General features: G+C 38.4%; 3 protein-coding genes across 3 annotated transcripts; all 3 read right to left on the bottom strand.

The window, feature by feature from the left end:
• Positions 1 to 2,980: 2,980 nt before the first annotated feature.
• Positions 2,981 to 6,713, bottom strand: LOC122090507 (putative methyltransferase DDB_G0268948). Its single transcript, XM_042660131.1, has 2 exons — positions 6,363 to 6,713; positions 2,981 to 3,671 (listed from the first exon to the last, which is right to left on the bottom strand). Exons 1-2 carry the CDS (start codon positions 6,510 to 6,512, stop codon positions 3,039 to 3,041), a joined length of 783 nt encoding a protein of 260 aa, XP_042516065.1. The 5' UTR covers positions 6,513 to 6,713; the 3' UTR covers positions 2,981 to 3,038.
• Positions 6,714 to 7,271: 558 nt separating this feature from the next.
• LOC122090515 (putative methyltransferase DDB_G0268948) lies at positions 7,272 to 10,057 on the bottom strand. Its single transcript, XM_042660142.1, has 2 exons — positions 9,734 to 10,057; positions 7,272 to 8,044 (listed from the first exon to the last, which is right to left on the bottom strand). The coding sequence occupies exons 1-2, from the start codon at positions 9,881 to 9,883 to the stop codon at positions 7,412 to 7,414; spliced, it is 783 nt and encodes a 260-aa protein (XP_042516076.1). The 5' UTR covers positions 9,884 to 10,057; the 3' UTR covers positions 7,272 to 7,411.
• Positions 10,058 to 16,660: 6,603 nt separating this feature from the next.
• LOC122094002 (putative pentatricopeptide repeat-containing protein At1g12700, mitochondrial) lies at positions 16,661 to 20,154 on the bottom strand. Its single transcript, XM_042664583.1, has one exon. The coding sequence runs from the start codon at positions 19,364 to 19,366 to the stop codon at positions 16,775 to 16,777; it is 2,592 nt and encodes an 863-aa protein (XP_042520517.1). The 5' UTR covers positions 19,367 to 20,154; the 3' UTR covers positions 16,661 to 16,774.
• Positions 20,155 to 22,591: the final 2,437 nt, after the last annotated feature.

Below are 22,591 nucleotides of genomic sequence, written 5' to 3' on the forward strand. Positions count from 1 at the left end.
GGTTTAAATCCTTAGTTTCCCTGCAATCATGAAAGCTTTGTAGATCACTGTTCTTGCCAAATTAGATCCACCCCATGCACTCTCAAGCTCTTTAACCATACCTTCAGATAACAAATCAACACCACGTTCCTTAGCTGCAGTGACTGCAGATGATGAGCTCAACCTCTTCAATACCCCATCAAATGACATCTCCAAAGGTAAATCAAGCATCAATGGATTACCTTCTGATCCAATACCAACACTCAAACGGAAAAGGAAGAATGCAATAAGAATCATTTATGTAACGAATGTTTGGATTAAAGAAAGGACAAGCAGTGTCAATGAAACGCTCCATGACTGAATCAAAAACTGGATCTATAGTGAAGTTTTTATAACCCTGTGGAGATGGCTTTTGCTCTATTATTATTTTTAAGGAACTGGCCATAGGGAGACATACTAAATGCACATACACACTCTAATATAATAGGAATTCAACCCACCTGCTCTTCAAGCAGAAACTCATGCTAATGCGCATTATATATATATATATATATATATATATATATATATATGAAGAGAGAGAAAGTTATATACATCACCGCTCGAGTCGGCTGGTTGTGGGTTCGAGTCTTGACATGCCTACTATCGCCCACTAGTTTTACAGAAGCACCGCTTGAGTAGGGTGCATTATGTAACGCAGTTTCAAAAGGCTGGGAGTTCTCAGGACGAGCAGCCTCAGGTGTTCTTAATCCTCAGATCTGTGCTCTACGGTGTGCCACGCAATAAAGGATCCCCACACGGCTTAATAAGGGCTTAAGTTGTGGTTTGAATAAAGAACAATGAAGGTTGCTTTACTTTATAGGATCATCCAATTTTATAAGGGAGTGAGGAGACAAAATACAAAGCAAAAAAGCTTTCTTTCTTCTTCCTTTTGGCTCCATTTGGTTGCAATGGGAATTTAAAGGGAAGGGAAGTGAAATTTTCATACTTTAAAAAGAAATGTTTATAGTCATTACGCCTAACCTAAGGGGGTAGCGGACTTGGTGAGCAACGAATTTTAAACTACTTAATTTTTTTAACCATATTTAGTAATAATGTATTTTACATGTAATTTTTATTTTACATATTATAGCAAAGAGTTTTGGATGCAAAGTAAAGTGAAATTTTATAACTAAATATGGAATGATTTGAAGTTAATGTTAAAGTCACATGTGGAATAATTACATATATTTCTTTTTTAAGTGTAAAATTTTCACTTTCCTTCCCTTTTATTCCCCTTACAACCATATATATATATATATATATATTAATTATATCTTATAGCTTTTCTCTTCCAAAAAAGAAAATTTAAACAAAAAATTATAATGGCCGAAGAAGCCCAATTAGTTTGTACTCAAACAAAGCAAAATATTTATTAATTATAGAGGCAAGTTTTTTTATTTCTGGGAGAGGAATTCGGATCAATTTCATATACGAGAATAATCTTGTACATTCCTGATCTGTGGATTTGAAATCTATTTAATGGTGAGTGAGAGAAAGTGGATTCCAAATTCACGGACCAGGGACATACTAGATTATTCTCGTAACTTGATCCGATCTCCTAGGAGAGGGTTCTACCCCACACATTGGGATATGTAATTCAGACAAGGGCATAATGGTTATTGTATGCTCCTATTTCCATGATACAAGGGCCTCTCACAGACAGAAAACTTGTCCCTAATTATAATATAGTTGACGGGTCGGGCTTAATTGATCCGGGTCATTGTTCATCATCACAAACTGTTTGGATACAAACATGGATTAAGGATCAGAGACAAGGATCCGGATTGGATGGGCCGAATCAGTCCAAACTCCAGATCAGTGTAAGGGAGACCTATTTCAACTGAGTTCTAAAGAGGGGAGGGGGAGACAAGTTAAAACAAGCCCAAATTGAAACCCACACCGTAAAATTATGGATAGGAATGTCAATTTTCAGACCAGTCGGTCAAACCCAAACCCAAACCCAAATCGTAGATTAATTAATAGGCTTTAAACGAGCGGCCTCCCAATATTGAATGGGCTGAGTTGGGTATTGGATGTTGGACCAGTGGATCTGTGGATCCGGAAGGGTATTGTGCCCCATTTCTGTCCGACTGAACCTAGCCAAAAGAAAGAAGTTTAGTGCCACCTGCTTGTTTGGTTGCAAGGAAAATTGGAAGGCAGGGATGTTAAATCTCAAATTTATTAACAGGCTTTTATTATTTATTATTTTGTTATTAATTTCACTTTAATTTGCATCTAAATCCTTTTGATTTGGAAAGAAAAATAAAAAATGGGAAAAAGAATGCTATTTGATCGCATGGTTCTAGCACCCAGACATAAGAGTCTACGAAATTATCATTCCACCTCTCATGAAATCAAGAATCCTATCCATGTTGATACTCCAGCACGCACTTTTATTAGCCCCCATACTAAGGCATGGGACTAGATAGCAATCTCTAGGCTCCAGCCCAATAAAAATTACATCTAAAAATGTTTCATTACTAAATATGATAATAAATTTAAGTAGTTTATACATTACATAATCATATTGGGTAATGATTATAAAAAAATTTCTTTTTAGTTTTAAAATTTTTCACTTTTCTTCCCTTCAATTTCCCTAGCAACCAAATGGAACCATAGGTATTTTTGCACCATCCACTCAATTATTATTTAAGTCAAAATTAGTAGTTTTAAGGGTTTAAAATGCCAAGTTAAATTGTTTAAAATCCTACAAAGAATGTTGGAACACAATAGAAGGTAATGTGCTTCATCCTTCCATCCAAATTGGTCAACAACATAGAAGAATTGAGCTATAAATTATCAAATAATTATAAAGTGATAAAACTAAAACTAGCAGTTCTAAAGTCAAATTTGTACCTGGCGTGGGGGTCATGTACGAGCCCGGGGGGATTTAGTCCGCCTAAAGTTGGATACCCCTTTTGTCTCGAAAAAAAAAAAAACTAGCAGTTCTAGAAACAAATGCCAAATATAAGCATTTAATTACCAAATTAAGACTATATGACATTCAAGCAGTGGACTTAAATCCTTGGTTTTCCTGCAATCATGAAAGCCTCGCGGGTCACTGTCCTTACCAAATTAGACTCACCCCATGCACTCTCAAGCTCTTTAACCACACCTTCATTTAACAAATCAACACCATTTTCTTTAGCTGTAGAAACTGCAGACCATGAACTCATCCATTTCAATACCCCATCAAATGACATCTCCTGTGGTAACTCAAGCATCACTGGATTACCTTCTGATCCGATACCGACGCTCTCGGATGGAAAAGGAAGAGTGCAATACGAATCTTTTATGTAACTGATATTTGCATTGAAGAAAGGAATGGTAGTACCTATGAAACGCTTCATGACTGAATCAAAAACTGGATTTACTGTGAAGTTTTTGTAACCCCATACAGCAATTACACCTCCTGGTTTTCTTAAGATTCGATTAACAAGAGAATAGAAGGTTGGGAGATCAAACCAATGCACAGCTTCAGCCACAGTGATCAGATCAACTGACCCTTCACCTCCTATCAGTGATACTAATTCATCCTCAGACATAGAGAGTGGGGTATGAACATAATGAACCTTGGGGTGTGGTCTTGCATGTTTTAATTGGGCTTCACTCACATCAGTTGCAATCACTTGTTCATAGTGCTCAGCAACCTATAGGCAAAGAAACAAAAATGAAATGTAATTTAGATGGGTGAGATTTATGAACTTTAGAGACTCCGACTGAAAAATAGTCAAGAATTTCAAAACTTGGTGAGTAAATTGAAGAAACTGCCAATACACTCATGAATCCTTAGATTAGTGATTGAATAGGTTCACCTAGTGCCTGATTTGATACTGAATTGATGAGTACTATTTTGATTAATTCTATAATTGAGGTAGCTTAATCAATGGATCACTGTTTAACGTAGCTGGTGAGCTGTGGTGCATAAGAAGTCCATGTTCACTAGGAGGTCTCGAGTATGATGATATGACTCACCTTAATTAAGTAAATCTTTATTATTTCGTTTAATGTTGTTGGGTTAAAATTTATCACAGGCTCCGTTTGATTGTAAAGGAAATTAAACAGAAGGGAAGTGAAAATTTTAAACATAGAAATGAAACTTTTTTAATCATTGTCCCACATGGTTATAATAAATTGTTGGCAAACTAGGTTTTGACTAGAAAAACTAGGCCAAGTTTGGTCAAAAGATTAGAAACCTGATCAAGAATCATTGAGACTCGTCCTATATTAAAAAATGATGAGTCTGGGACCAAATCATACCGAGTCATTCAAAACTTGTTTGTTTTGCCCAAGTCTCAACAAAACGGTCAATTCTTGTCTAAAGTTTAAGTCGGCATTTCTGAATGATTTTGAACTAAAATATATTCTGATGATGTTAAATATTCAATGATCGAAGTCTTCTGTATCGAATCTAGTGACTATTGAATGTATACATCTAAATTTTAATTAAAAAAAATGATACATGACCATGACATCTCCAAGTCGAATCTTATCACTTTCATCCAAGAGACAATGAATGATGAGCTTCATAAAAAAATTTGAAAAACAAACACTTTTATTCTATCTTTTCTCATTTAATTTATTTATTAATTATTTATTTGGATTGCTTGAAAAAGACTAGTATAGAAATAAGAGGGGGAAATTTGACATGACTCGTTTGGTTTTCTGTGACTTGCTTCGACTCACTAGGATTTAAAGAGGATGAGTCAAGTGAAAAAACCCGATTTTCCAACAACGGGTTATATTACTAATTTCAAATCATTCCTTATTTGGTCATAAAAATTCAGGTACTTTGTATATGCATTCCTTGAATTTAAAAAATAAAATATAAAGGGAAAGTGCTCTACACCAACGTTTCTTGTGTCTATCTCTCCTCCCCAAAATAAGGGATCCAAATGTCCTTTCATATGTATGTATGTATGTGTGAGAGAGGGATTAATAAGGGATCCAAATGTCCTTTCATATGTATGTATGTATGTGTGAGAGAGGGATCGGGCTCGTCTGTAGCACACCCCTGTAATGGTGACTGGTGACATGTGGATAATTTAAAATCGATGGTGACCATCTCTAAGGGAGGAGAAGGTTTCCTACATGCGTTGTAGGCAAGTGGATTTAGGAAAACAGCTCACCCGACCTACTACTTCTCCGACGACCTTTCAGGTGAGTGTTCTTCTGCTCCCCTCTCCTCCCTCCGTTCAAGCTGCTGTAGCTTCACAAGGGAAGGAAGAATCGAACAGAAAAAACTTACAGATTTCCCCACAATTTTCGCCCGCCATTTTTCGTTGCTGCTTGAAGAAGCTTTCCCATCTGAGTTTGGCTTTGTTGCAACCGCCCTGCCCTGTCGATGCCCGCTCTTCATTTTGTTTTGTTTGTAGGCTCTTCTGGTTTCTTAAAGGGTTTGTTTAAATTTTTTTTTTTGTTCTCTCCATTTTCTCTCTGCCATTCGTTGTGCATAGCAACCTAATCAAGCCCTTAGCGCTAGGAGTTGGGAGAAATACTTTCATTGTCGTAGTCTCTTTGTTGTATCAATGTTGGGAGATTTGCGTTTCCCATGGGTACCTTGGATCGTTGGCTTCAAAAATTTCAAGAGGAGACTCTTTAAGGTCTCTGAATGAAGCAAGAGTCATCTCATTTTTTGTTCCGATTTCAATAGCCATTGAGAATTGATGAAGATGCCATGTTCTGTGATGGAGTCTTCATTTTCATCCTTCGTTTCTGATGGGGCTTGGATTTAGATGTCATGGCCGCTGTAATTTCTGGCTAACTTTCCCTTTTCTTCTGTTTTACTTCCCCAAGTTCATTTATTTCTCAACTATGTAATAATATCCCCATCCCTCTACTTTTGGATTTTCCATTGTGTTTATTGCATTTTCTGTGCCATGGTTGATGTTCGATGAAAGCTTGAGCGCCAGAACCGAGTTCTGGTCATTTTCCCGGTTGCTTGATCGCTGGAACGGGATCGCCAGAGAAGAAGTAGTGGAATCTGGTGCTTTGCTGGTCCAGGGGTCTCTCTACATCCGCAGTAGCTAGCACCTTAGGATCAAACGTCTGCCATGTGTCACAATATGGAACCATGCTACACCATCTGTAGCACAGGGGTGTGCTACAGATGAGCCCGATCAGTGACAAGTCTAATTAGTTTTTTGGATAATGATTATTAGGGTTTCTTTTTTAGGTTTAATTTTTTTTTATTTCCATTTGTTTTAATTTTTCTTGCAATCCAACAGAACCTTAATAAATCAATGTATAAATTGGAAAGAAATAGCAAAATCAATTGTAATCCTAGCAATTTGATTCGAGGATGAAAAGAAAAGAACAGAAAAGAGGAAAGAAAAGCTGACCCCAATAGCTGCTTGCCCATTGCCGGTGCCGACATCCCAAGCCAAGGTCCACTTAGGAGTGAGAGCTGCGAGCTTCGAGAACCATTCGCTGGGATATGCAGGCCTTGCGTTGGCGTACACCTCCGCTTGCCGGACGAACAATTTATCCATAATAAACAAATGGCTTTTCTCTACCACATATTCCTTCCCTATCTTCTGGTTCTTCCTTTTTTCTATTAGTCATAAAAGGAAAGGCAATACATAGGTGCCTATATAGTCGAGGGTTAGAAAACTTACGCATGCAATGATGTAATTGAACGACTTGGCAATTTACCATTTGAGGCTTTGAGGCATGGAAGGTGCTTAACCAAAAAAAAAAAAAAAGCATAGAATGTGAGTCCATAGCGGCTTTTTCTGTCACATTGAATTTATTGAGGTAATCTTACACAGGTTGCAGGTGATTCAACTATCAAATATAAGGGTCACAAGGCCACCCCACTTTGAAGTAGTTGGTTTTAAGATAGGAATATTAATATGGTATCAGAGTGAGTATGTTGGGCCCCCATCAATGATAGACCCTTCTCTAGCCAAGAAGATAGAGTTCCAAAGAAAACCTACAACACGTAAGGGGGAGTACTAAGATAATCCCACATCAATTGTGGATGACTTAACTATCAAGTATAAGAATCACAAAAAACCACCCCATTTTGAACCGATTGGTTCTAGGATGAAAGTATTAATAGGATTGGTATTAGCTGATTAAGATTGATACTAAGTTTTAACTGACTTGAGACAAAAATAGCTTCTTATTTTGTTAAGAGAGCAGGTTGGGCATGTCACTTGCCGTTAATTTTCTTGGAGCAAAAGGGAGGAGCGAGAGACTTTTCCAAGGGAGAGAGAAAAGAGAGACAAACAGTGATGTCATAGTGCTAGCGTGACCAGCCTTTTCCCTTTTATTAATGGTGAATTTTTTAATTTCAAATTAAAAAAAAAAAATACATGATCCAACACAAAAGAGCTGGAGCTACTAGCATATATAATTATAACTATATGATATTCAAGTAGTGGGCTTAAATCCTTGGTTTGCCTGCAATCATGAAAGCCTTGCGGTTCACTGTCCTTATCAAACTAGACTCACCCCATGCACTCTGAAGCTCTTTAACCATACCTTCTGATAACAAATCAACACCACTTTGTTTGGCTTTAGAGAATACAGACCATGAGCTCAACTCTTTCAATACCCCATCAAATGACAACTCCTGAGTTAACTCAAGCATCAATGGATTACCTTCTGATCCAATACCAACGCTCTCGAATGGAAAAGGAAGTGTGCAATAAGAATCATTTATGTAACGAATGTTTGGATTAAAGAAAGGACGAGCAGTGTCAATGTAACGCTCCATGACTGAATCAAAAATCGGATCTACGGTGAAGTTTTTGTAACCCCAAACAGCGATTACGCCTCCTGGTTTTCTTAAGACGCGATTAACAACAGAATAGAAGCTTGGGAGGTCAAACCAATGGACAGCTACAGCCACAATGACCAGATCAACTGACCCTTCACCTCCTATCAGTGATACTAATTCATCCTCAGACATGGAGAGTGGAGTATGGACATAACAAACCTTGGGGTGTGGTATTGCATGCTTTATTTGGCCTTCACTTGAATCAGTTGCAATCACTTGGTCATAGTGTTCAGCTACCTATATAGGCAAAGAACCAAAAATGAAAGGCAATTAAGCATAGTAGAGATTTATTAACATTAAGAGACTACTTCAGAGTTCAGACAATATAGCCTAGAATTTCAAAACCTGGTGAGTAAATTGAAAGAAACTACAATACACTATAAACCGTTAGATTAGTGGTTGGGTAGGACTTGATGTCAAATGATTTGATATTGAATTGATGATAGCTTAACCAGTGGATCAAGATGACATATATTTATAGAATAGGAATACGATGTCTTTAATTTCATATGTGGCAAAAGTGAATCAAAACTCCGAAAAAGCATGGATAAATGGTTGAACTTGAGCCCAGATTTTATTGAAAGGTAACCTTAAATTTTATATCCAAATAAAATGAAAAAGAAATGATTAAAACCCATTATTAATTCAAGCCCCCCAATTGATATGTGGGCCATCGATGGTCTATTCTTTCAACGTTATTCCGGTGGGTTCCACACCGAGAATAGCTCCCAACTCTACGATCCCGTATTCGATGGGAACTCCTTTCACCATACTCTTGATTCTGTCTTCCTCACATCCTTCCACCTTGAGGTTGCAGTAGAAGGTTGAACGAGTCTGGGGTAACAACTAAATCCACCCTAACCCACACTAAAGGTGGTACGTACGGACCCCTTCCGTAACTAAGGAAGGGCACCCCTAGAAAGGGCACCCCTAGAAGGGAACCTAAACTACGGCACAAAGTGCCCTACTGGACACATAAACCTATCTCCATAAATAGAATGTTATACGACTCCACTCAGCACGGGATTAGGTGGCTTGAAGTTCAGAATGCAACGAGCTGTCTTCCCGGTCTTCCATAAGAACCTATCCGCCTGTTTAGCATCTTTCAAAACTGGGTCAAAGAATTTAAAACAGACAGTAATCAAGTCAAGCAGAGATTTTGAACCAGAATCAGAGTTGTTTGGGGGTGTGGGTATAGCCCGAAGCGAGCGTTCAGCAGTTTGAGAATTAGATGGATCGAGTTATCTATGCAGCTCTGTTGAATGAGTAATCGCAGCCTAACCCCAGCAGTTGGAGAATTAGAGGGATCAAGTTATCTATGCAGCTCTGTTGAATGAGTAATCGCCGCCTAACCCAACAGGGAGTGCTGACGGGAGTAACTAGGAACCTAATCTGTTGGACAGAAACATGGGCATCAACGGCAGCTGAGGGAACAGAACGAGATGAAGCGACACCGGAGTGTTCCACCACGCACCATGCTCGTTAGTGTTCGCTTGCTTGGTTGGCATCAATATAGCCAGAAGAGAGAGCACAAAGTTAAAAAGGAAAAACCCATCTCAGAAGAGTGGGTCATTTGGCCCCAAGGTTAGTGCAGTTGGCTCGGAAGGGACATGGTACTTTGCCTTAAGAAGCGAGGTTCCATGATCAAACCTTTGCCGTTACATCTAACTTCTTGCGATCACCACATGAGAATTTCCATCTCGGACTGACCTATCTTGTGTAAGCAATATCACAATGACCCCAAGGACTAGTCGGATCAAAGATCCTGACACCCTGGTATCAAAAAAAAAAAAAAAAAAAGTGGCAAAAGATCAGGGCCTGGTGTGTGTAACCTTCTCATCTGCACTATACTTCTGCTAATTTTAGAGAAATGTATTTAAAGGAACAAAAGAAAAGAAAAGAAAAGGAAAGGAAATATGCGCTGACCCCAATTGCTGCTTGCCCATTGCCCGTGCCGGCATCCCAGGCCAAGGTCCGATTAGGGGTGAGAGCCGCAAGCTTCGAGTACCATTCACTGGGATACATTGGCCTTGCGTTGAGGTATGCCTCTGCTTGCCGGTCGTAATATACAGCCATGATCTCTTTTCTCTTTGCTTTCACAACGTCAACGGCGGGGGACTGGGGGAGTGCCGGAGTGGAAATGAACAGAGGAAACGACCTTTGCTCTGTATCACAGCCTCACAGGAGTCCCTCACTCTTCCAATTCTACCTTTCGATAACCGTAAGAGAAAAGACGTACGCATTATTATTATTATAATCAAAGAGTTTGAAAACTTACGCAAGCAATGATGTAAGTGAGGGCGGCTAGAAAGCATTTTATGCACACTTTGTTTGAAAATTGACAATTTCACCTCTCTATGTTGACTAATGACCAAAGTTAGGCCTCAACTCCTACTGGTATAACACCTGGTCCAAGTCTTGGAGCCTGGGATAGGTTTGGCACACTTTTAGCTTGTTGATAGCCAAGCCCTACCAAAATTTGGCCCATTATTCTCAAGTGGCTAGGCTAGTTCACATGTGATTTTCTATTTTTTTTTTTTTTTTTTTTTTAGGATAAAGTTTTTCTTCACAATTGGCTGAGCTGTGGACCCATCCAAATGGGTCCCTCTACTCTCCTCTCCCTCTCCCTCTCCCCTATTGTTTGGGGTCTTAATTTCTCATAAACACTAGCTAGGTCCTTTTTTCAATGGAGATTTCCCCTTTTTAAAATTGACATGAAACTCAATAGAAACTCTTCTAAAGTCAAGAGGAAAAACTCATAAATGGTTGGTTATACAATTGACATACATCATCAAATTTGACACCTAGCCCATCATAAAGGGATTTTGCCCCAATGCACCTAAAGGAGGGATGTTTTCTAGATCTATAGATGTGATAGTTAGCAAATTTGGATTAAAAAATTATTCGAAATGAGAATAATTTGGAGTGAATCAATCTGATAATTTAAGAATTCGATCAACAATACAATAAAAAAAAAAAAAAAAAAAAAAAAAAACTTCAAATAAAATTATTTACAATTTGGGAATTATTCGTTACACAGCTGAGAACCTTTTCCCATATAAATATCTTTTTTCTCATGGTTAGGATAAAAAATGAGCTCTTCTTTTCATCTAATTCTTCTCTTCTTCTTTTAATCTTCTTTTCTCTTCTCATCCAAGTTTGTACAGTGCTGGTTTTTAGGTTTTTGGTAATACAACTATATGATTCACCCTTCTATGACAAGTTGCAAATTGGTTGAGGAGCTTGGTATTTTCCCCCTTTCCTTCCTTAATCTATGAGATCACCCTATAGAAGAGGCGCATCGCCCTTTGTTCATTCCCCCCCCCCCCCTAATTGGCTTATCGGCAACAAAAAGGTATTCATTTATTTAAAAAAAAAAAAACAAAATGAAGAAAAAATGAACCCAATGTTATCTAAAAAAATAAAAACTCACCTTAATTAAAGCTGGTGTTGGCAAATCAACGTCCATAGTATCACTTGTATAAGAACACAAAAGTGCAAAGGAAGCATGATCATAAAAGGTGACTATCCTGGTAATGAGGAAAGATGATGTGAAAATCCTGAGTAGAGGTGGCCAAAATTTCTCCCTTTTTTTTTTTGGTTATACATATATAAGTTATTCTGCACCAGTACAACAATAAATAGCACATAAATTTCAAAAAAAGTAAGAATAGAGTCAAGAGAAACAAAAATAATCAAAGCACCCTTTGCAATAATACTCATGAAGAATGATTAACTAAAACTCATTCATAAACAAGAAAACAGAGGTTGAAATAGTTTTCACAGGAACACGTTTATAAAGTAAACTAACAAGATTCAATAATAGGAAGATTGACAGAGGAAGTGTTCAAGAGTGAAACAAGTTGCTTGCAAATGCAAAAGAATTACCAATATCTATTGATCCAAAGAGAGTTGGGCAAATCAAGACAACTAACAGCATACTGAATTAGAATGGAAAGGGTAAGTTAAAGAGGATAATGGAGAGAATGGAGAGTCCAAGAGGCAAATCCTTGCTCATTAGCACATTGAGAGGTAGCAAGAGATGAGTTTCATCTCATTCTTTTGCGAGGTCCAGCAGGCATCGCCCAGACATCCAAGTGAGATTATTTGCTTCTTGGCCTAGAGGATCATTTGAGCAAAGGGTCAAATTTTATGGAATTTTGCTCCAGGCTCTGGAAGGAATTGACTAGATAAACCCTCAACAAGTTGTTCACAATATAGATTATAGAATTTGTATGCAATCAATTCTTGCTCAAAGTTTAGGCCTATTAATTGAAAGAATTAAAGATCCAGTTAGAAATTGGAGAATAGTATTTGGGCCCGTTTGATAACGTTTCAAGAAACACGTTTCACAGAAACGGCAGAAACGGAACAAAAAGCGTTTGATAAAATTGTTCAATTTCACTTGTTTTCAGAAATAGAAATTGAAATTTCTACCCATTTATGGTTCAAGAAACGACTCAGGCGAACCTACTTGTTTCGCCGTTTCTAAAAATGACTCGTAGCCATTCTTTTCACTTGTTACTATCGACTTCCAGAAACATGACTATCAAACACCTTCAATTCTATTTCTGTTTCTGTTTTTAGAAACGGAAATATATGTTTTTGCCATTTCTTGAAACAGGAACGGCAGAAACGTTATCAAACGGACCCAAATGTGTAATGGAACACATTCTTATAGTAAAAGAAAAATCTCCTATCCTTGTTCAGCATTCTATGCAAAACAAATCTAAGCGTCAACCAAACCATTAAGTTCACAATAAAGTATGAATCAAATTAAAATATAATCGACAATGTTACAGAAGAGTGAGCTTAAACATAATTTACCCCTATCAGCATAGTAGTCTCTGTGCGACCCTCCTCTGTTTGAGGAACATGCAAATTCATTTCATCACCATCAGTTTACCTTGTATGGATTGGAAACAGATTCATTGAATCTTAATGTTCTCCAAGGCATCACCCTAGTATACGTACATGGGGCAAAACAGAATAAAATTAACGAAGACAATAAAGAAACATGATCTAATAAATATAAAATTAATTAAAGGAATTAGCCTCTGAGACATGATAGACATTTGATGAAAGCTTGGTTGCCGGTTAAGAGGAACAATGTCGTCCATGTCTTCCAAATAAAGTTCCACTATATAACCATATTTAAGTTCAGCAGCAGCATGTTTTCTGGCTAAAAACCTCAAATGCCTGCAGAATATAATCCACTATCCGAACATGAAAAGTGAGCTGCCAAATGAGGGAAAATGATTGGAAAGGACAGTAACCAACATCATGGAATTATCGGGATATGTAATTAGATTAGCCCCAGTGTACTTAGGGGCCATTGCAGATGGACTGGCTCAACTTCTCTATATTGTCAAAGGAAACTCATTCAAGATAAAGTCAAAACCTGAGCCATTAAGATTGGGATTGCAACCTAAAACCACCAAACCAGGTAAGGCTTCACTATACCATTGAGACATTGAAAAAAACCATGCATTGCCTTTTAAAGGCTGCATACTTGATGGAACGCCACGAACATCGCTATTTAAATACTGTGCGACCTCAATCTGAAGCTTTTCTCTGTCTCCCTGAAAAGAAGTTTCAGCAAGAATACAACTGAACTCAAGTCAGCCTTATCTCAACTAAATGGGTTCAGCTAAATTTCAATATGCACCAAAATTCAGACTATAGAAGAATGAGAACCCAAAAATTCCAATTTGAGAACTTTCTAGAACAGAAGATTTACATCAATTCATAATTTTCTTTGTTTGTCTAGGCAGTTCTAGTCATAAACATTCTTCAGTAACGGCATGCATTGCACAATGAACCATATGCATGTATGGATTGATTCGAACAATTCCTGAGGGAGAGATCTTCACCCAGAAGAGTTGACATATCACAAAAAAGCATTAAGCAATACATTCATGTATACTTACTATTTAGTTAAAGAATGTAGACTTGCTGCTTTCAGTCTACATTCTGTATTTGGTGGGCCGATGTCTAAACTTTTTCCCATTATATAAGTTTCATGATATCAGTGGAATTCTATTTTCTTGTATATCAGATCAGAAAGAAAGGGGGAGGGGACGGAAATAAACTTGTATAATAATTTTATTCACAGGCAACGGAATGAATTTCAGCAATAAAAGATCCATTAAGAAAAAAAAAACTTTACCAATCAAAGAAGAAAAAAAAAAAAGAACCAAGAGAAACAAACATGAGTCATATGGCAAACCAGTATCCATGTAGCTGACCCAAATAGTTGAGATAAGGCTCAGTTGTCAAGCTTCTGGTAGAGAATTTACAAACTAATAGATTAATCAGATTCAAAAGAAAATGATATATTGTACTAGGGATAATTGTCAGACGATATATCAATTACATCATCATAAAGGGGGTGGTTGAGTTCCAATGTAATTATTAAGCTAAAAATCCAACACTCACTTAAGTAAGCCTTGTCCCAACTAAATGGAACTGGTTACACAAATCATGCCTTACCATTCGATTTTATTTAAAGTTATATCCATTTTAAGCCAAAGGTACAAAATTCTCACCCAAAAGAAAAGACCTCCTATGGAAAACCAAAAATGTCCAAGCCAAGGCAGTTTTATGATACCAAACATTTGGATAATGGGTTATGTCATGGAGAAGAAATTGACCCAATAAATAATACCTAATCTCATAGTAATATCATCTCCACTGCTGCAAGAAAAGAAAACAGAATCTACATCATGCACTGTTATTGCTAAGAATGCCACCAACAAAGCAGAATATTTCACTAAAGCATCATAAAGGGAACCATAAATGCATGAAGTTAAGCTTATGCAATCCTTTTCATCCCAGCATCCATAAAAACAGAATGACGAATAACCATAGGTGGTACTGCAATGTCCACTACACTGATTTTCTCAGGTCTACCTGAAATATAAAACAGTTCACAGTCTAGACATAGGTGGTACTGCAATGCACAATGGCATGTCTTGACACAACTTTCAGTTTTTTCAGCTAGACGATCATAATGATAGGAAATCAATTAATAGGATAAGCATAATTTAACAGCAAAGTGATACATAACCAACCATCACAATGAATAAGTTTGAGTAGTACCACGTAGACAACTATGTTTAAAAAAAAATAAGACATAGCAGCAAAGCCTCCTCAATAGTCAGCGCAGTCCGATAAGTCAATGACAAATTTTATCATTATAATGCTCACCTTCTACAAATAAGATGTCAATTAAGAGCATTCAAATTAAACCAAGGAAAAAAAAAAAGAATCATCAGATCCATCACAAAATACTCTACTTCTCCTTTTGTTTTTTTTTTTGGGGTGGTGGGGGTGGGGGTGGGGGTGGGGGAGGGGGGAGTTTTCCTTCAGCAACAAAGAAGTGGTTCTGCACTCAAAGTAACTGCTGATCAGTTTGCACAAAAAGCAGTAGTGAAGAAGCGGTTCTGCACTCAAGCTAATAATTCCCCTCAGATGCTTATCAATTCGCACAAAAAACAGTACTCAGCAAGACTAATAATAATAGAAAGGGATATGGTTCCTTGACAGGCAGCGTGGCCCTACGCCAACACAGGGGCCAATGGGAGCACGTTTGGAAACATCAACAGGAGCAGGGATTTCCGCCTTTCATGAGGGGGGCTTGAAATCCTCTGTGTCTAGGTACAAGGGCTACACTGTCTTTCAGGCTTCTTTTTCATAGAAATTCAAAACTACAGAAGAAAATATATATCTTCTCCAAATTGTGCTCACAATTTCATACATATATGAGACAGTTCTAACATCATAAATTATGGCATGTACTCATTTCATAACACGGACCAATTTACCACTCATATAGTATAAAAAATAAGTTTCACAAACACTAGCTTACTATTCTAAAATAATTATGATTTCGTAAAGATACAATCAGCGTATCATAGCCCTAACCTTGGGGAAAAGGTTTATCGAGTCACAAAATAAAAATAACATTACTAATTTCTATTTATCGCAGTATGATTTAAAAAATAATAATAATAATAATAATGTATACAGTATCCTTGAGAAAGAAACTTCATTCACGGGAATAATTTGAAAAGTACATAGATTATTTCTATATATTAGAAAATGATATCTACAAAACATGATTGACATTGAGACACATTTAGGTGACACCATCTGGAAGACAAACCATTTTCTTTCATTTGTAGGAAAGAAGTCTCGAACTTCACCCAACAAATCCTCCTTCCAAAGCCTATCAATCATTATATTTTATGTTTTAATATCAGGTTCCAACCCTCTATCAATGATAGCATTAAAAAGTTTCATTGCATCTTTTAGTTTTCGTACTCTACAGCATTCATCTTGGCAGATGTTGAAAATTGAAACAGGTACATAAAGTCTAGCTCATTCTATTTCTTACTTCATTGCTTCATCAATCCATTTGTCTCTGCTTTTCTCACTGATCAAAATAGAGTAGGTGTACAGATTAGGCCTTTGTTGTTGAACTTGCATCACATTGAAGAGCTTTGTGCAAGCCCAACTCGCACAGCTCACCTATAAGAGTACTATATTATTGCTAGGCATCAATTTCTTGCAACACATTTTCCCTAAAAAGATACATTGCTTCATCTATCCTCCTCTTGCAGCAACCACTGATCAACACAGTGCACATAATAACCTTTGGCTCATGGTCTCAATCCTGCATGTGTCAAAGACTTTACGGCCTCAACCATTTTTGACCTGGTACACTGTCCAAATACCAAAGCATTGTATGTGAAAGTATTGGGTTCAAATCAATGCCTCTTTGAACCATAAGATCTAACAGTTCAAGAGCTTCTTCCATCATTTGTTATTTGTAAATGGCACCCAGCAACATATTGAAGGTAACTATATTAGGTGAGTTTCCTTAATCCAACAATTCATTCCACAATTTAGTGATTTCTTTCCACTAGATAGAATCATCTACATCAAAAACCAAAACACTTAAGGTCACGTTATTCCTAGTCCTAACATTTTGTTTAACAATCCAATGGCTTCTTCTGATTGGCCAGAATTGCATAGGCCATGAATCAAAGAATTAAAAGTGACAACATCAGGCTTCTTTCCTATTTGAAGCATCAATTCTAACAACTTAAGTGCTTCAGAAGTCCTTCCGTCTTTGCAAAGACCATCTATCAAAATGCTGAAAGTCACAACATCCGGAGAGACTCCTACTTCCAACATTTTGTTTAGCAACCCACTGGCTTCTTTCCATTGACCAGAATTGCATAGGCCATGAATCAAAGAGCTGAAGGTGACAACATCAGGAGTCTGTCCTATTCGAAGCATCAATTCAAACAACTTAAGTGCTTCAGCAGTCCTTCCGTCTTTGCAAAGACCATCTATCAAAATGCTGAAAGTCACAACATCAGGAGAGACTCCTAGTTCCAACATTTTATTTAGCAATCCAGTGGCTTCTTTCCATTGGCCAGAATTGCATAGACCATGAATCAAAGAGCTGAAAGTGGCAACATTAGGCTTCTTTCCTATTCGAAGCATCAATTCAAACAACTTCAGTGCTTCAGCAGTTCTTCTGTCTTTGCAAAGATGATTTATCAGAATGTTGAAAGTCACAACATCAGGAGAGACTCCTAGTTCCAACATTTTATTTAGCAACCCAGTGGCTTCTTTCCATTGGCCAGAATTGCAGAGGCCGTGAATTAAAGAGCTGAAAGTGACAACATTAGGCTTCTGTCCTATTCGAAGCATCAATTCAAACAACTTAAGTGCTTCAACAGTCATTCCGTCTTTGCAAAGATAATCTATCAAAATGTTGAAGGTCACGACATCAGGAGAGACTCCTAGTTTCAACATTTTATTTAGCAACCCAGTCGCTTCTTTCCATTGGCCAGAATTGCACAGGCCATGAATCATAGAGCTGAAAGTGACAATATCAGGTTTCTGTCCTGTTTGAAGCATCAATTCAAACAACTTATGTGCCTTAGAAGTCCTTCCGTCCTTGCAAAGACCATCTATCAGAATGCTGAAAGTCAAGACATCAGAATAGACTCTTAGTTCCAACATTTTATTTAGCAATCCATTGGATACTTCCCATTGGCCAGAATTGCATAGGCCATGAATCAAAGAGTTGAAAGTGACAATATCAGGCTTATGTCCCCTTTGAAGCATCAATTCAAACAGCTTATGTGCTTCAGTAGTCCTTCCGTTTTTACAAAGACTATCTATCAGAATGTTGAAAGTCGGGACATCGGGAGAGACTCCTAGTCCCAACATTTTATTTAGCAACCCAACGGCTTCTTCCCACTGGCCAGAATTGGATAGGCCATGGATGAAGGAGTTGAAAGTGAAAACATTAGGATTCTGTCCCCTTTGAAGCATCAATTCAAACAATTTATGTGCTTCAGCAGTCCTTCCGTCTTTGCAAAGACCATCTATCAAAATGTTGAAAGTGAAGACATTGGGAGACACTCCTAATCCCAACATTTTATTTAGAAATCCAATGGCTTCTTCCCATTGACCAGAATTGGATAAGCCATGAATCAAAGAGTTGAAAGTGAAAACATCAGGCTCCTGTCCTCTTTGAAGCATCAATTCAAACAATTCATGTGCTTCAGAAGTCCTTCCGCCTTTGCAAAGACCATCTATCATAGTGTTGAAGGTAACGACATCTGGTGTGATTTCATGGTTTACCATTTTGTGGAACAAATTTGCCGCTTCTTTCCACATACTTAAATTGCAAAGCACATGAATCAAACTGTTGTAGGAGACAACATTTGGGGAGATGTGTTTCTGGGCCATACGAGATAATAGGTTTAGGGCCTCATTTACCATTCTTTTTTTGCAAAGACTATGGATGATTGCATTATATGAGGTAACACTAGCCTTATGTTTACCCTTGAGTTCCATCTTGCTAAGCATATCAAGAGCCTCATAAGTGTTTCCCGTCTTGCATAGCCCATTGATTATGGTTCCGTGCGTGATTTCATCATAAGGGTAACCTTCTTCGACTATCTTCTGGAAGAAGTCTTTGGCCTCTGCAATTTTATCCACCATGCAGAGCCCCTTAAGTAGGGTATTCAATGTGACAATATCTGGTTCAAAACCACGTTTCAAGATGATACCAAAGACAGAGAAGCCCAAATCTGGCCTATTCAACCCACAGAAACAGTTGAGTAAGATGTTCAGTGTAAAGACATCGGGCTGTATTCCCAAGGAATCCATATTTTTATACAGAGAAAACACAGTGGAATAGTGTTTGCATCTAGCAAGTGCCCCAAATAGTTGATTGAAAGCAACAACGGTTGGAAAGGGTTGTGAATGAACCAATAGATGGTATCGGCGTAATCCTTCCTCAACACTAATGGAGGTGCCTGTACTTGATGTGCGACCATCCTCTTCTCCATAATTCTTGAACAATTCAATAGGACTAGTTCGCGGATGTGTTTCAGTAGCTATAGAAGAAAAAGAAGGAGAAAGAGAAGAAAGAAGCAGACATAGAGGAAGAGAAGGGTAAAGAGAAGACCAACTACCCATTTGAATTCCATTTTGTGATTTGATGAGAGAATCCACAGTTCTCCACATCCCCTTCACTCCACTTCGTCTTTTTTTCTGAAAAGAAGAACAACTTCTATTTTTAGCTGCAACCAAAGCCTAGATCGCTGCATAATATTCACCTTTCCAACTCTAAAAATATAGCAGTTGGCTGCATAATTCTTGGATCACCTCCCGGACTTTCATCATGGCTTCCCAATAAAATCCATTCTGTATATAAGCTGAAGTTATCGAATTCCACGAAACTATATCCCTCTGAGGCATTCTCTCAAACAATTGAATCCTATGAAATAGATCTCCGCATTTCCCACAAAAGCAGATGAGGGAATTGCAGACTAAGATATCAGATTCAAACCCATATTCTATAACCAACTTTTGGATGTGTTTTCCTTGCTGAAGATCTGATAACGAAGCACAAACCTTCAAAATATAGGAAAAGGTGTAAGAAACTGGTTCAAAACACTCCTTCACCTTATTGTAAAAGAGATCCAATGCCTCCTGATACAGTTCGTTATTAGAAGTTAGAATAGCCCCTGATTATGGCATTAAGTAGGAAGACGAACTCGGAAACTTGGATATCTCTACTTACGGAGTAGAGGTTGATCACATCTAGTAATAATCAAATTCAGTCCCATGAAAAATCTGTAAGATCCAAATTCAAAGAAAAATCACCAGAACTAACAAAATTGATCCACATCAAAATATATTCTTCCTCGATTCAACAGATATCCTGATTTCCCCCTCCCGTTTCCTTCCCTCGAATTGTTCAGCTTCTTCTTCTTCTTGAGGTTGAGAGTCGATGTTCGCCGGAAAAAAATCGTCTGCAATTCTGATCTCGTACAATTCCGTGCAATACTATCTTCAGGCGGTGACACGTGTATTGATACCAATACAATGCCCAGATCTAATTTAAATGTCTTTTCACTGATTTAATGTTTTATTAGTTATATCAGATCTGGGCCATTGTATTGGTATCAATACACGTGTCACCACTTGAAGGTGGTATTGCACGGAATTGTACGAGATCGGAATTGCAGACGATTTGAACATGGGTAGAAATCGTCTGAAATTCCCATCCGTGCAATTCCATGCAATTCTACCCCAAGCGACTGACACGTGTACCCATTATATATCCACGGTTCAGATTTAATCTACCATAAACCATTGAAAAAACCGTCTTCAACCAAACCAGTAGAGAACAAATCGAAACAAACTGATTCGGTTCATAGTTTGAAATAAAACTGTGATGTTTTCCCTCTCTCTCTCTCTCGACTCTCTCTGTCTCTCGGAATTCCAGACGATTTCTACCCACGTCAAGTAGATTAGAGAGACTGTTTGGACTTATTCTCATCCATTTTCTTTATCTGGTTCTCCACTTTTTCCCCAGCACAATCTGCTTATCTCCCTTTTTGGGTTCCTGGGTTGATTAGAGAGATCACCAAAAGTGTTCCTGGGTTGATTAGAGAGATCCCCAAAAGTGGGAGATTATCTTTTTCATATTCTATATAATCTAATAAGACTTCACTGGGCTTTCCTCGGAGATTATCTTTTTCTTGCAATAATTTGTTTAATTTTTGGATCCGCACCGGGTGCTCACTGATCAGTTACTAATCCTCCATTTTTCTTTGGTTTCGAGGGTTTCCTCGGAAAATCCAAAACCCAAAGATGCTTCCCTCAAAACCCCCAGAACTACTTCCACCGCCACCCCATAGGCGCTACAATCCCAGCCCTCTCAACCAAATTGTCGTGTCAAAGCAAGCTTTGAACTTGAATCAACATCTTCCGGTGACTTCGGCGACTAACTTCACCGCCGGCAAGCCAAGGAACTCCACCCTACTCCAGAGGCCTCACCGGACTAATCCCTAGAGAGAGAGAGAAAGAGGGAACCGAGAGGGAGAGTCGAGAGAGAGGTCGAGATCTGACCGAGAGGAAGAGTCGAGCATCTTCTGGTGACTTCGGCGACTAACTTCACCGCCGGCAAGCCAAGGAACTCCACCCTACTCCAAAGGCCTCGCCGGACTAATTCCTAGAGAGAGAGAGAAAGAGGGAACCGAGAGGGAGAGTCGAGAGAGAGGTCGAGATCTGACCGAGAGGAAGAGTCGAGAGAGAGGTCGAGATCTGACCGAGAGGAAGAGTCGAGCATCTTCCGGTGACTTCGGCGACTAACTTCACCGCCGGCAAGCCAAGGAACTCCACCCTACTCCAGAGGCCTCGCCGGACTAATCCCTAGAGAGAGAGAGAGAGAGGGAACCGAGAGCGAGAGTCGAGAGAGAGGTCGAGATCTGACCGAGAGGAAGAGTCGAGATCGAGAGAGAGGCCGAGAGACAGACAGAGTCGTACCAGATGAGAGCAAGCCAAAGAAAACATCACGGCTTTTATTTCAAACTATGAACCGAACCGATTTGTTCTCTACTGGTTTGGTTGAAGACGGTTTTTTTAGTGGTTTATGATAGATTAAATCTCAACCGTGAATATATAATGGGTACACGTGTCAGTCGCTTGGGGTAGAATTGCATGGAATTGTACAGATGGAAATTTCAGACGATTTCTACCCTGGCGAATACAGCTGTTTTGGGGGAAAAATGGGTTTGAGGGAAAAAAAAATAAAAAAAAAGGTATGAAAAGGGGTAGTTTGACATAAAACCTTGCAAACGACGTGAGCCGCCTTTTTTTATCAAAATAAAAAAAAAGAGACGTGAGCCGCCTTGACCTCGTAGGTTTATTTATTTATTTATTATTTTTTTATTTTTTATAGGTAACCTCGTAGGTTATTATGAGAAAAAACCCCAGCAGGCCCGGGATTATCTCTACCAGCCGCCCAATTCTTGTCTGCTGGGTTCCACCTCCATTTGGCTTCATTAAATTCAACGTCGACGGCGCTAGTAGAGATAATCCTGGGCCTGGAATAGGAGGCATTTGTTGGGATCATAATAATTTCTTCATTTGCTGCTTCTCCATAGGCATTGGGCACAATCATGCTGTCTTGCCTGAGGCACTGGCGATCAGAGAAGTCTTGTAGATAGCTTCTACTCTGCATGCTCCTTACATCATAATTGAAAGTGATAACCTCTCTTATATTAATGTTCTCAAAGGTTCAGAGGCTTCTTATCCATGGTGTATAAGGAATATCATCGTTGATTGCAGACAGCTTACTTGTAATTTCAGATGCATTACTTCTAGTCATACTTTTAGGGATTCGAATGCTGTGGCAGATTCTCTTGCCTCTCCGGCAGCACTGATTCAGAACTCCTTCTA

This window comes from Macadamia integrifolia, chromosome 2 (assembly GCF_013358625.1).
Source record: "Macadamia integrifolia cultivar HAES 741 chromosome 2, SCU_Mint_v3, whole genome shotgun sequence".
Classification (NCBI taxonomy): Eukaryota; Viridiplantae; Streptophyta; class Magnoliopsida; order Proteales; family Proteaceae; genus Macadamia; species Macadamia integrifolia.